A 15,541-nucleotide genomic window follows, 5' to 3' on the forward strand; every position below is an offset into this window, starting at 1 on the left:
AAAGGGGAAAAAAAGAGGAACCGTATTTTTCTGTTTATAAGACTCCCCCGTTTATAAGACACCCTCCCACTTTTCTAACCCAAAATTAAGAAAACAGCTTGGAATATTCAGCCTCTGGGCCCAGAACACTTCGACATTACGAGTCCCTGTTGAATCTGAGCCTACAGGCTCCACCTCCAACAAGATGTCTTCCAGTTGGTTTGTTCAGCTTGTGATTGGAGGAAGCTAAGTCTGACTGTAGGAAGCTAAGACTTGTGATTGAAGAAAGCCTGTTTACAGAGGCAAGGTATGGGCAGTTTTGTTCTTTCCTCAGCTTTCTTCCATGCATAAGATGCTCCGCGATTTTTAGAATAATGGTTTTAGGAAAAAGTAGTGTCTTATATACAGAAGAATACAGTATTCTTCAGCTACCTGTGTGGCGAAAGACAGAGAAAAGAAATAGTGACTGAGCTACTTAGTGGGGATGGGAAAATATTAACAGACAAGAAAGAAAAGGTTGAAGTGCTCAATTCTAATTTTAGCTCATTTCCCCCACAAGACATTCTATGACCCTCCAGGCAAATGTTAAGTAAAAGTGAAGGGGACAGGATTGCAGCTTGAGAGTGATAAACAAATACAGTATTCAAGGAATACTTTATTACTTGAATGACTTTACATTTCCAGGGCTCAATAAACTGCATCTAAGTCTACTGAAGGAACTGACTGAAGAACTTTCAGAACCACTATTATTATTATTATTATTATTATTATTATTATTATTATTATTATTATTATTATTATTATTATTATTATTATTATTATTATTATTATTATTATTATTATTATTATTATTATTATTATTATTATTATTATTGTTATTGTTATTGTTATTGTTATTGTTATTGTTATTGTTATTGTTATTGTTATTGTTATTGTTATTGTTATTGTTATTGTTATTATACTCTGCAAGCCCCTGGAAAAGAAGGCAGTAATAACCAGAAACCAACATGGATCTGACAAGAAAAAATCCTGCCAGACTAATTGGATCTCATTTTTTGATCAGGTCACCTCCCTGAGAGATGGAGGGAATGCTGCAGATGTAATATATCTTGACTTCAGCAAAGCTTTTGACCAAGTGCCCCGTGAGATTTTGATTAGCAAGCTAACTAGGTGTGGGCTGGATAGATCAAGTGTCAGGTGGATACACAGTTGGCTACAGAATCGTACTCAGAGGGTGATGAGTAGACATGGTCTAGAGGGGCGGGGTATGAATTGAATGAATGAATGAATGAATGAATGAATGAATGAATGAATGAATGAATGAATGAATGAATGAATGATTAATCAGGCACTCCAAGGGACAGTCCTAATGACTTGGATGAGGGAGTGCAGGGAGTGTTTGTCAAATTTGCGGATGACACAAAATTGGATGGAATAGCCATTACTCTGGAAGAAACAAAATTCAAAGTGATCTTGGTAGGATGGAACACTGGGCTGAAAACAACAGAATGAAATTCAACAGTGCAAAGTGCAAAGTCCTGCACGTTGGAAAAAGAAACCAATTGCACAGTTACAATACGGGGAATACCTGGTTCAGCAAAACTATGAGCGAGAAGGATCTAGGGATTATTGTGGATCACAAACTAAATATGAGCCAACAGTGTGAGGTGGCTGCAAAAAAGGCAAATGCTATTTTAGGCTGCATTAACAGAAGTCTAGAAGTTTCCAAATCCCGCGAGGCGCTAGTCCCCCTGTATTCAGCACTGGTTTGGCCTCACCTTGAGTACTGTGTCCAGTTCTGGACACCACAGTTCAAGAAGGAGGCTGACAAATTGGAACAAGTTCAGAGGAGGGCGACAAGGAGGATCAGGAAGAACAAGGCCTATGAGGAAAATAAATGAAACAACTGGGCATGTTTCACCTTCAGAAAAGAAGACTGAGGGGAGATAGGAAAGCACTCTTCAAATACTTGAAAGACTGTCATGGAAAGGAGAGGCAGTATCTGTTCTCTATCACGGCAGAGAGCAGGATGTGTAATAATGGGATCAAGGAAAGTCAGAATTAGGCTGACATCAGGAAAAATGTTTTAATTGTTAGCATGACAGTGGAACCAGTTATCTCTGGAGGTGGCAAGTGTTCCAACGCTGGAGGCATTTAAGAGAAAATTAGACACCTCTCTGTCAGATGTGCTGTGATTTGGAGTCCTGCTTTGAGCAGGGGGGGTTGAAGTCGGCAGCCTTACAATTCCTTTCCAACTCCATTGATTCAGAAGCCACGGGTTTGAATCCCCCCACTCAGCTACGGAAGCTCACCAGAGATGCGAAACTGGTAAAACCACCCCTTAAATTATCTCACTTTCCTTGAAAGCTCTGTTTAGGAATCTCTATAAGTTGGGACTGACTTGTCGGCACATTACATAACACAATTGGTGTACTAAAATGTGTATCTTTTAAAAAATTTAAAAAGGGAGATTTTATTCAAGTCTGTCCTTGTGCTGGCACTGCCTAATCCCTCTGCTTCCTGCTTCCCAGGTAGAATAGTGGGGTAGGAGGGGAAAACCAAAGGCATGCATAAAGTACAGGCTATGACAATTAACCTTAAGGCTGGAATGGATGTAAAGTGCAAAACAGATCTCATTGTGATTATTTTACATGCACATAAGCTTTACTATAACTAGCACAATCTGTACTTTTTTGCATGTCATTGCATTTTGACCTCTCTGTTCACTATTCTTTCTCAAATGTATGTATGCGTGTGCATGCATATGCACACATTCATACACACACCCTACCAACTTAACACATAATGTGTTTGGCTAAATCTTACGCCGTAATAAATGGGCTAAGCTTTTAAGGTTGCCAGAAGAATCTTTAATGCTAGTTATTAATGGTGCATAAATGCCATCTGAGCTGGCATTTTCCTTAATACAGTGGCGCCTCGCTTAACGATTACCTCGTTAAACGACGAAACCGCTTGATGATGAAGTTTTTGCGATCGCAAAACAATGTTTAGATTTTTCACTAGACGATTTTTAAACAGCTGATTGGCGGCTCTAAAATGACCGCCCGCTGTGCAAAATGGTTCCCCGCTGTGTTTTAGGATGGATTCCTCGCTTTACAGGCACCGAAAATTGCCGCCCCTATGGAGGATCTTCGCTGGACACTGAGGTATTTAGCCCATTGGAATGCATTGAACCGGTTTCAATGCATTTCAATGGGCTTTTTCATTTCGCTTGACGAGGATTTCACTTAACAGCAATTTCAACGGAACGAATTGTCCTCGTCAAGCGAGGCACCACTGTACATGCCACTATGCCCAACCAGGGTCTGGAAACTGCAGTTTGGTAAAATTGGGAAAAAGTTACTTTCTAGGGGTACTGCAATTCATAGAATCTCCCATCCAGCTGTGTCCGTGGCCGGGAGTTTCTTATCAACTGGTTGTTGTATTTTAGAAACTGTAATCCAGACTGATTTTTGAACAGTGTCTGGGTTACTTTTTACTGGATTATTTTAAACTGTTTCCCCTTTAACTGCGATTAAAGTGACTTCAAGAATAGCAGGTGGGGGAAAACCCATCTGGGAAGAAGATGGTTCCCCACTTCTGCTTTGGAAGATGATCTCCTGGTTGAAGGTTATAACTAGCTGTTGCCGCTGTTTCTTGTGTGATGCTTTTTAAGAATCTTAGTGATGAAGGAAGGCTTGGGAATGTCTTGCCTCGTCACCGGAAATGAATGTGGATGTCTGGGTGTATTTAAAAACAACAACAATGATAACCGATAACCCCAAATCTGGAACGTTAAGCACAGGGTACCGTTTTTGCTGCCGTTGCAGAACTGTCTGTCTGCTCCTTTATTAGAGGATTGATACCCCCTCGGTGGCGCAACAGACGTGTCCCTGTTGTGCATCCCCTCCAACTGTGCCTCAGAGTAGAACGAATGGGAAGGTGTCCTCAAAGGACTTAAGCTGACAGGCAGATTCGTAAATGAAAGGGGTAGTCCCTTCTGGACTGACGTCATGAGCCATCTCCTCCTCCTCATTCCTCTCCCGTCAAAGCCTGGGCATCCTTATAACTAGTCTGATTCTTTTCCTGTGGCAGCCTTAAACATGTTGTGTTGTGTCCAAACCAGCATCTAATTTTCCCCCCGCAGCCAACCAGTTGCTTGCATTCCTGGATTTCTTTTCTCAGTTGTATTATCTCAGTCAGCTGTAATGGTCTGCATTATTTCCTTCTCATTATGTGACCAAAGTATTCTGGCGTTTCCTATTTTATGTGTTCTGTAATTTCTTGGTCTTTATTAATATGCCTTAGAGCAGTGGTCCTCAACCTTGGACCTCCAGATGTTCTTGGACTTCAACTCCCAGAAATCCTAGCCAGCATAGGTGCTGGTGAAGGCTTCTGGGTGTTGTAGTCCAAGAACATCTGGAGGCCCAAGGTTGGGGACCGCTGGCTTAAAGGGTCTTCTTGGGTCACTTATAATAAACCTCTCTGTCAGATGCTTCTTCTTGTTTTAATAGCAGCTTATATTAAAGTCCGTGGTTCCATGCCATAGAGTAGAACGGAGGCTACTAATAGTGTGCAGTGTATATTCTTGGAGCCAATATTTACGTTTTGATGCATTTTATGCTCTTCCTCTTAAAGAAGCTGCTTCAGATGGTCTCTGTTCTGACTTTTACCACTTAAATGTGATTCCTAAGCCATCCGTTGTCCTTCTTCTGAAGGTCGGATTTTGAGTGCTGTTGTAAAAGTAAAGCTTGGGCATAATGAGTTACGAGTAACCTATAATCAGTTACTTTTGGGGTAAAAAGGATGAGTGAAGCTAGATTTGAAAAGTAATGTACTGAAGGACGTTGAAGGTATCTTTGTGGTGTAATGGACAATTGTTTTCTTTCTAGCTGCTTTCAAATGTTAACTTTTTTAAGGACCTATTTTTCAAACATTCTGAGAAGAATTTTTCCAGTTCTGTACAGTACTAAGTCCTAAATTCTTGATCCCCAAAAGTTAGAACAAAAGCAGTGCTCTGCATGGGTTTTCCCTAGAGTTTAAGAAACCATCTTTTTGGACTTTCAGTTCGCAATAACTTTGGCTGCGTGAACTGGGGAGTTGTGATGCAAAAACACCGTTTTCCAAAGCTCTGAGATTATTTCCACGGAGGGAAAGAGATTCACTCCCAACTCTCGTCCTTCCCGACACATGTGACGCCGGGTGGCCAGCCTCCCAGTCTCCCCTTCTAACCATGAAATCTGAAGGACTGGAATTCTGCCCGGCTGATCTTCAAACCCTTCCCTCCTCTGTGGAATACAGTGGTGCCTCACTAGACGATGATAATCCGTTCCACTGAAATCGCTGGCGTGGAAACGGGGTTATGGATGCTTGCTGGAGCAGCTTTTGGGCGACTGGCCCTACTATTTAGGCAGGGTGGGGCAGTCACATCAGGAAACAGGTTTAGAGCAGAACTTGAAAAATACTTTTTAAAGTACAGTGGTGCCTCGCTAGACGATGATAATCAATTCCTCTGAAATCGCTGTTTAGCGAAATCATTGTCTAGGGAAAAGCATTTCCGCATTGGAATGCATTGAAACCTGTTTAATGCGTTCCAATGGGGAAGAATCGTCGTTGTCTAGCAAAGATCGGCCATAGGAAAGCCGCTTTGCAAACCGCCGATCAGCTGTTTAAATCGCTGTCTTGCGAAGCTTAGGTCCCGAAAACACCCGTTTTGCGAGCGCGGAGGGAGCTGTCCAAATCATCGTCTAGCGAAAATCGGTTTGCGAAGCAGGGGCCAAACATTGTCCAGTGAAATTCCCCCATAGGAATCACTGTTTTGCGAATCGCTATAGCAATCGCAAAAAGCAAATGTCTAGCAAAAAAACTGTCATGCGGGGTAACTGTCTAGCGAGGCGCCACTGTACCTGAAGGAAACCAGTGTGGCACCATCCTGAGACATATTTCGAGGACTGCCATTCCCAGCCGGTGCCCAATCTTTAATTTGTTGCTCGTCTTATCTTTTATTTACAGCTAGCTTTCAAACATCTCAACCTCTTTTTACCACTGAAATCAGCTGTTCTATCATTTTCACTGTTGTTTCACCACCCGGGGGGGGGGGGTTGTTCTTTTTAGAATAATTGCAAACAACCCCAAAGGGCATCTGCCCGTTGAGTGACGGACCTATCAGTTTTATTAATAAATAAATATGATAGTGGTGTGAGAGATTGCGAGTGTGACCAGACTCTCTGCGGGATTGTGGGCAGCTTGTAGCAGAGCCCTGTATCTTTCAGGCAGCCGTTTGATGGAGCTTTGAACCGTCTTAGCTCCATCCGAGCACATTCTGGGGGTCTCTAATTTGACAAGGGACTCCGAGCTCTCTGCCAGAAAGCTCTCATGCTCTCTTCTGAACTGCAGGAGAGAATTCTATGTACTTCAACCCTTAACTACAAATCCCCAGATTCCTTATGATGGAGTCGTGACATTTAAAGTACTGTCGAATTGATATAACTGTACAGTCTAGACACTGTAATAATTTGGAAGAAATTCTTCCTTTGCAGGTGGCTGGTTAAGTCACGGACGCCTAGGGACCGGCCCTTCCCTGGGCTTTGCATTTGATGGGGGGGGGGAATATGCTTTACTAAGGGGGCGCAGTTGCTTTCCTCTGGCCTTTCTGCCCTAATGCTATGGTTCTGCTTCTCTAGGAGGGTCCCTACCGTACTCGGAAGGGGGGGCAGGGAGAGGAGCCGGTGAGGTGCACCAGACATCGAAAGGTCAGTGTCACGTTTCCCTCTTCCTCTTTTTGCCTGCCTCCGGTTCATGTGAGATGCAAGGCCAGGGTGCCTGCTGCGGAAGGGCGAGCTGCGGATCGGGCGAAATAAGGAGCTTTTCGTACCCCTTAGGGTAAGGTGGGTGGGTTGTGTATTCAGGGTCCTGTGCTCTGTTGCTTTCCAAGGGTGACACGGACATAACCAGAAGACGCAGTAGAAGAGTAGTTTTTTGTGTGCTTGTTTTCTCATAAGCCTTTGTGTGCTGAAGATGCCACTGTGGATGTTGCCCAGATATGAACAGCCTGGTGGGAGTCAAAAGTCCTGCTTGGAAATCTCCCAAGTTTTCTTTTTCCGTATCCAGTCTACGTGTCGTAGCCAAGCTCTGGGAGCAGGAAAGCAGGCACCCTTTCTGCTGTCAACCAGTGTGGGTTGCCGAGGTCTTTCTGGATGAAAAGGCTTTTCCTTGCCCGGTGATGGAAGGACAACAGGGTGGGCTCCCCTAGCTTAAGATGGCCCCGTGTCCCCTTTTGAAGGTGTTCTCCATTTTGAGAACAGTCTGTGTCAGATTTGAAGGAGGAGAATCAGGGATCCTTTGTTACTCCTCCACAGTTGCCAGCAGACGGACAATAGACTTTGTGAGCACCTCCTGCTTCGCGGGGACATGCTGTGGCTAGGATCTTCGTGGCTACAGCCGCAGTGTCAGTCAGCTGATGTCAATCGTGAAGGTGAATTACCGCAAGTTAAGAAATCGGTGTTGGCATTTGTGATGCACACTGCTTGTTGGTGGAAAGTGCAACAATCAAGACCCATTAAGAATACAAAAGATGTGCTCCTGATTTGTCGAGATGGGTTGACCCAGCTGTCTCCATTTCTGGTCTCTCTCTGAGGCTGGCTATGGGGAGGTTTGTCAGGAGTGCCTGAACGTCTAGATTTAGCACGGCAGCATTGTTTTCTGTTGTGTGTGTGAGTGCACACCCCTTGCTGTAACTGTGTCCAGCTTGAAGGTGAGGGTGAGAGACGTGGTTCGCGCCTTGTGTTCACGTACAGCCACGTCGCCTCTTGCTGCCAGCCTCAGCCGCAGACCGATGCCCACCTGCTTCCCTTCCAGCTGCATGAAGTGTGAAAAATCCCAGCCTTAATATTTAATTACATTGTGAGCAATTAATGTGCGCTGTCCAGGGAAGGTGGGGGAAAGGCTCAAAGGGATAGTTAACATTAATGATGCATTCGATACAAATAAGATGCCATTAATGTACAAATGGCCGTGATTGATTCGGAAGAAGATGATCTGGGGAAGGAGAACAAGGCAGATGGTTTCCCCAGCATGACCCAAGCCCATAGTGTTTGTGCCAGCCCAAACGCTGGTGGGTGGTGGGAAATGTCCCGTTGGTAAAAGGACCAAATTCGAATTCTCAGTCCTTCCTAGAGTAGAATCATAGAAGCATGGGGTTGGAAAGGGTCATAGAGTCCAACGCCCTGCTCAAGGCAGGAATCCAAAGCAAAGAAGATCTGACCGAGAGCGGCCCCATTTTCTCCCGAATGCCTCCAGCATTGGAGTGCTCACCGCCTCCCGAGATAATTGGTTCCGTTGTCATACTGTTCTAACAGTTAAGAAGTTTTTACATTCCCATGATTTGGCGTGAGGGGTTCCTACCAATTTATGGGTGTGAATTAGACACAAAAGTACCATTCCCAGGTGCCCCACAATTCTCTGTACTGTTGTTTTGCAGTAACAGACAAATTGTGGCGATTTGTGGCCACTTATGAATTATTGTGTGGGACGTGGTGGCGCTGTGGGTTAAACTGCAGAAGCCTCTGGGCTGCAAGGTCAAAAGACCAGCCATCGTAAGATCGAATCCACGCGACGGAGGGAGCTCCCATCGCTTGTCCCAGCTCTTGCTAACCTAGCCGCTCGAAAGCATGTAAAAATGCAAGTAGATAAATAGGGACCACCACGGTGGGAAGGTCATGGCATTCCGTGTCTAGTCGCGCTGGCCACCTGACCACGGAAGATTGTCTTTAGACAAACACTGGCTCTACGGCTTGGAAACGGGGATGAGCACCGCACCCTAGAGTCAGACATGACTGGACTAAATATCAAGGGGAACCTTTACCTTTACCTATGAATTATTGTTGTTGTCAATAATTAAAAAAAACAGTTTGGTGGTCATGGGTACTGTTTACCATCATTTGGGGTGGGAGGAGTATATTTAGCCACTCAACCTCAGTCAGCAAAATGTCTTGGTCTGATCCTCTGAAAGACATTAATGTAGAATTATAGAACTTCAAATCATTGATTGACAATGCCAGAACTAAATGGAGTTCGCAGCATTTCCACATAAAATTCCATCTCTGATTAGCCCAAACTTTCTTTATTTAGCTGTATATTATTTAGCTGTGGGTGCGGGTGAATGACTATTGTGTGAAAATTTGAGCAGAAAAATCCCTCAAGTGCTGTTTCCCATATTTAACACAAAAAACAAAGACATTAAATAATGAACAGTTTGCAGTTGTTGTTTTTACCCCCTGAGACTCAAAACCAGAATGTAGATACCTGGAATTACTCACTATTTGGGATAATGTGGCTGTAGGGGAGTTACATTTATGGTATGTTTCTTATTAGTTTCAGATTTTACTTTTGTAGGCCATTTAAAGGAACATTTCAGATTTTATGCCATTCTCTTGACAATCCTATTATGATTTATTTTAAGTAACAAGAAAAGAGTGAAAACCTGGACACATAACAGTGTTGGGCAGGTTACCTGCCCAATACTGGGACAGACAATGAAAACAGTTTACTTTTGAAACTGCATAATGGGTAACAGAATGAACTAGAGTGGTGCCTCGCTAGACAGTTACCCGGCATGACAGTTTTTTTCGCTAGACATTGACTTTTTGCAATTGCTATAGCGATTTGCAAAACAGTGATTCCTATGGGGGAATTTTGCTGGACAGTGTTTGGTCCCTGCTTTGCAAACCGATTTTCGCTAGACTACGATTTTGACAGCTCCCTCCACGCTCGCAAAATGGTTTTTTTCGGGACCTAAGGTTTGCAAGACAGTGCTTTAAACAGCTGATTGGCGGTTCGCAAACCGGCTTTCCTATGGCCAATCTTCGCTAGACAATGGCGGTTCTTCCCCATTGGAATGCATTAAACAGGTTTCAATGCATTCCAATGGGGAAATGCTTTTCGGTAGACAATGATTTCGCTAAACAGCGATTTCAGTGGAATGGATTATCATTGTCTAGCGAGGCACCGCTGTACTTTTGAAACTGCATGATGGGTAACGGAATGAACTACTTTAAAATGTATTTTTCCAGTTCTGTTCCAAACCTGTTTCCTGACATGACTGCCCCACCCTGCCTAAATAGTAGGGCCAGTCACCCAAAAGCCGCTCCCACAAGCATCCATAACCCCGTTTCCACGCCTGCAGCCTTCCTGAATGCAGAGATGCTCAGATGCCTGAAGCAAGGTAATGGAGGGGGTTCAGCCTTTTCCCCCTTTGCAGGCAATCCAGAGCTGAGGGCCAGCCACTGGGAAGCGTGGCCCGTTTTCCTACGAGGGGAAGAAAAATGGTAGAAAATGCTCCCGCTTTTCTTACTCAGTAGCACAACCTGCACACTGGGTCAAGGGTGGGAGGGGGCAAAGCCTTGAACTTGACTTAACTCACAGCAGGGATTAGCTGTAGGGGACACTTCAGGATCCCTCAAACCTTGTTGCACACTCTGTGCCGAGAGAACCAGGAGCTTTGTGACCTGAATTAATTCATGCGCATAAGGTGCATCAGCCACCATGGGCAGGAAATCCTGGGGGAAGGAGGCGGTGCAGTGGCAAGGTGAAAACGGGGATCTCCAAACCCCTCCCGGTCCCTATGCTAAGTTTGAAATCACGGGCCACGGAAGACCTGCGTTTTTCCTTTGGATTTATTTATTTTTTTATTTTTTTTTTTTTATTTTTTGCAGCAAGAAATCCGAAGGGAAAAACGCAGCTGGACTTCTGGGGGGGGGAGAACCCCATCGCTACAAAATCATACGCTGAAAGGCTCAAGATGCTGGGTCTAACACGCTTCCCAAGATGTGGTTTTAAGTGCCTGGGTTTAGCTGGACTTTTGAAGGGGGCAGAACTCCATCGGTGTGAGGTCACGCACCAAGATAGTGTGGCATGGAGACTAGATTAATAGCCTGGGGCCTGGGGATGCAGTTCATTTTTTAAAAAACTCCCCATGGATCACAGCCGTGAGCCAGTCTCTTTTTCAGACTGACCTCTGTTACAGGGTTGTTCGGAGAATGAAATGGGGAAATAAAAAGCCATATATGCTGCCAAGAGATTTTAAAGGCAAGAAGCTGCCGGCCGCACATTCAAACACAGTGGTGCCTCGCTAGACGATGATAATCTGTTCCACTGAAATCACTGTTTAGCGAAAAGCATTTCCCCACTGGAATGCATTGAAACCTGTTTAATGCCTTCCAATGGGGAAGAATCGCCATTGTCTAGCGAAGATCGGCCATAGGAGAGCCGCTTTGCGGACCGCCAATCAGCTGTTTAAATTGCTGCCTTGCGAAGGTTAGGTCCTGAAAGCACCCGTTTTGCCAGCGCAGAGGGAGCTGTCATAATCATCGTCTAGCAAAAATCGGTTTGCGAAGCAGGGGCCAAACATTGTCCAGCGAAATTCCCCCATAGGAATCCCTGTTTAGCGAATCGCTATAGCGACTGCAAAAAGTCAATGTCTAGTGAAAAAACTGTCATGCGGGTTAACTGTCTAGCGAGGCGCCACTGTAATCAGGGTAATATGATTGCTTTGGGATGTCCTGTTTCCCCCCTTCATTTGCACCCAAGGAAAGGACTGCAACACATCGTTGAAGGAGGCTGGTTTCTATTCTGGAAATGAGGATATTTTTATATACCAGGAAAGGTATACAGTACCTGTTGGGGGCGTGGAGGAGCTGGCATTTCCTAAGGGACAGGTTTCAATAGCTTGTGTTGTCTCCCAGCCAAGCACAGCCCCTTCCAAATAAACCACAACAAGAAAGGATGAAAAAGGGTTTGGGGGGGGGGGACTGGTGGAGCCTAGAGTTGAGCACATGCGTCTTACTTTCGTCCCTTGCAGCCGTTTCTTCTTCCTTTCCCCTCCCCGTCTCTGGCTTTCTCTCCTCCTTTGCGATAAGAGGACATGAATGTCCCTGGATCGGGCTGCCAGCTGGTTGCTATGCCGACCGTGCTCTGGGATGCTGGCGTGCAGGGTCCCCAGGGGAAGGGGGGAGAGGATTAATTGTCCCGAGAAGTCTCTTGAGTTGATGAGCTAATGACTGGAGCTGGGTGTGCATTGAAGGGGCGGTTTCGTCGTCGGCCTTGACACTGAGCCACTCCTGGTGCAGATTTGCAAGGGGGGGACACACTGCCGGCGATGTTTTTGCAAAGGATGGCGAGCTTGCAAAGTGCGGACAGTTGTGCATGCGTAAGCACAGGGCGCAGGGAATGGAGCAGAGCGAAGCCCTCTTGGAAAAGTGGGCACAGGTTTCAGCTGGGCTGCTTGTGTGGCTCTCATGGTGCCAGCCACGCTCACTGCTTGTGCAAGTTACCTGTTGCTGGGGCGGTCTGTGGAAGCCGGAAGGAGCCATTGATGGGGGCTCTCGCCGTGCAGGTTCCATGCGTGGGGCACAGGGTTTTGGACGTGAACTGGATTGTTACATAGAAACGTGGTGGCGCTGCGGGTTAAACCGCAGAAGCCTCTGTGCTGCAAGGTCAGAAGACCAGCCATCGTAAGATTGAATCCACGCGATGGAGTGAGCGCCCGTCGCTTGTCCCAGCTCCTGCCAACCTAGCAGTTCGAAAGCATGCAAATGCGAGTAGATAAATAGGGACCACCTCGGTGGGAAGGTCATGGCGTTCCGTGTCTAGTCGCGCTGGCCACGTGACCACGGAAACTGTCTTCGGACAAACGCTGGCTCTACGGCTTGGAGATGGGGATGAGCACCGTGCCCTAGAGTCAGACACGAATGGACTCAATATCAAGGGGAACCTTTACGTTTATGTGATTGTTACATGGCTCTCAAGTCAACAGGCACATTCCCTCCCTACTCTAGCAGGAGTGGTTTTTTGCACTGCGGGTGGGTGAGATTTGCAGGCCGTCTAAGCCCCTCTGTAAAACAAAACCACAACAAGAACAAGAACTAAAATAAAAAATAAAAAAAACCCACCAGCACCACCCAAGAAGTGGATTCAATCCTCCTCTTGGTTGTTCGGAAGGGACATACCTAAATTTAGTGCAATCCATTGGGGGTGGGGTGGGGAGCCTTGGGATGAAAACCTGGCCCCTAAGCTTGGAAGAGTTTTTCACTTCTGGCACAGAGTTCATCATGTAGTGGAGTCCGGGCTTCCGGGGTCAACGCACCAGGATTTTTTTATTAGCAGGGCCGATAACAATCCCTGCCACTCTACTTAAGGCAAAGAAGAGGTTTGCAGTTGAGAGTGCTTTCGGCAGATTGGCAGTGTGCTTTTTCCGTTTAATCAACACATTTGTAATTTTCCGTTCAATAGTGATTTAGCGCTAAAGTTTCTTCAATCGTGTTCTTAACACTTCGTGCATTTGCGCTTCTCATGTTTTTACCTGCACATGTTTTGATTCTGTTGTGACCCACCTCGGTTCATCGTTCTGGGAGAAAGCTGGAATAAAAATCAAATGAATCATGAGTCCCTGAGTACTCTATGATAGTCTGCAGTTGTATATTGTTGTGAACAATCCCTGCACCAATGCAATATATTTTCAGGGTGCCTTGGGAACATTAAGACCCCTTAGTACAAAAAGAAGAAGAGAACGCTGTTCCTGCTGGATATGAAAACTGCTAAAACTGGTTGGTGGATTGGGTCACTTTGCCTGCACCTTTTGGGCAAAGGGCTGGTAATGGGCGCCCTCGTAATATGAATGCCTGCACTTCGAAAATGGCCATAACATTAATGGGCACAGATGCTGGTCTGCAGGAAGAGGTAGCCGTCCATTACTGATGTTTCCATCTATACATTTTTAAACAAATCTTGGCAGCTTTTGTTACCACGTTGGGGCCCCAAATGTCAAATTACCGCAGCCCTAAAGCTGTATCTGTTGCTCTAAATGTGAACTAAACGGGGTGCAACGCTTAAAGTGCTGGACTCTGACTTGGGAGACCTGGGTTCGAATTCCTCTTTAGCCACGAGACCCATCTGGGTGGCCTCGGGCTGGTCAGACCTTCTCAGGCCGACGTACTGTCTATCCAAGGATTCTTGTGAGGACAGAATCGGGCTTAGTCATATTCTCTACTTTGAGCTCATGGGAGGAAAGGCAGAATGTATACGCCGTGAAGAAAGAAAGTGAGTTTGAGAATTAAAGGGAGAGAAGGAATAGTAGGGTTTGCTCAAAGCCTTTTGGGAGAAGGGCACCAAAATATATGGACAGTGTCTGAAAAAGTGTATGAAAATTGATTTTTTTTGAAAAAAAAATGAATTAGATTTTAAAAACAACACCGATTTTTATCCACCTTGCTAAGGATTGCTTGATGTGCAGCCCTCATACGGGAGATGGGAATTCTTATGGGGGGGGCAGAGATGTGGGGTGTCTTGCCCTGTGGATGCAAAGTTAGAGATGATTGTCATCATTCGCGCTGAGGCAGCCGTGGGGGTGACCTGCGGACCTGTTGCTCCCTCTGCTGTCCAGGTGTTGCCAGATGTGGGCTAGCCATTTCCTCCGTGATGCCACCTTACCTGGGAAAGGGGCCTTCCAGCTTCCACTGAGGGGGGGCCTGCTTCGCCTCGTGAGCAAGAGTAGTTCCCTTTCTGCTTCATCTCCCTGCCTTTTCCAAAAGACAAAGCAAAACTCTACTCGGTTAAGGGAGATTTGAAGGCAAGGTGGGCCGGGAAGTGTCTTCAAAAGGGTTATTTTTAAACGGGAGCTTTTAAGAGAAAAGTGGGCTTTAAAAAATAGATGAGGCTGGCAGGGAATGCTTGAAGGAGGAAACCAGCTTGGGGAGAAGCAGCAGCCTCGGGGCTGGCCCTGGGGAGGGGAACATCAACATGACAAGGAGAATTCCTGCCCCCTCCCTCCCCCCTCCCCAGATCTCACCCACCTCTTCTCCAGCCCTCTTCACACCACTCCTTCTTAAGTCACCGCAAAAAGCTGGCGATCTTCTCAGGATTTCACTCTATGTTGTGCTTAGCCAAAGGCGGTTGCAGTTTTTAGGAGACGGCGTGACAAAACCCACCCACAACAAGGGGTCGGAAAATGATGATCTGTTTTGGGATCTCTTCGGAACGGCTGCCTGTTGCAGCAGGTGTTATAGTTGTCTTTGGTTGCCCTTTGAGATATACCGGTTGGCCATCCTTAAAACTAGCCATTAAGCTCTTTCAAAATTACAGATAAAATAAGGAAGCTACCGTATTTTTCCCTGTATAAGACTGTACTTTTGTCTAAAATCTTTAGACTAAAAATTGAGCGTTGTCTTATACACAGAAGTAAGCTGAGGCGAGAACAAAAATAAGTGGTGGGGAAAGCAGGGATCAAAGCGATCCTGCAGCGCTTTGATCCCTTTCCCCCCTACACTTGCTAAGCCCCACTTTGATTTCTTAATTTTGGATTAGAAAAGTGGGGGGGCGTCTTATACACGGGGGGATCTTGTACATGGAAAAAAACACAGTAATTCTTGGTGGACAATAGATCCTGTTCAGTTGGGTTTCGAATGATGATGGCTGCTGCCAAATGTCTCAGGGTTGCAACTGGAGGAAGAAATAACTTGCATTCCGGACCGTTTGGGGCACCGTCCAAAATGAGCCAGCCCGGCTCTTG

At 45.7% G+C, this 15,541-nt stretch overlaps 1 protein-coding gene across 33 annotated transcripts in view; it reads left to right on the forward strand.

Annotated features, from left to right (window-relative positions):
- Positions 1-15,541, forward strand: part of NRXN2 (neurexin 2) — a 559,504-nt gene that overhangs the window by 167,270 nt on the left and 376,693 nt on the right. For 20 of the 33 annotated variants that reach the window (XM_078382060.1, XM_072984193.2, XM_078382057.1 and 17 more), the window contains one exon: positions 6,663-6,731. The exons of the other annotated variants lie outside the window; for them this stretch is intronic. In XM_078382060.1, the coding sequence (XP_078238186.1) occupies positions 6,663-6,731 (69 nt within the window). The remainder of the gene's footprint in view (positions 1-6,662; positions 6,732-15,541) is intronic. 33 annotated transcript variants of the gene reach the window in all.

This window comes from Pogona vitticeps, chromosome 15 (genome assembly GCF_051106095.1).
Source record: "Pogona vitticeps strain Pit_001003342236 chromosome 15, PviZW2.1, whole genome shotgun sequence".
NCBI classification, from domain to species: Eukaryota; Metazoa; Chordata; class Lepidosauria; order Squamata; family Agamidae; genus Pogona; species Pogona vitticeps.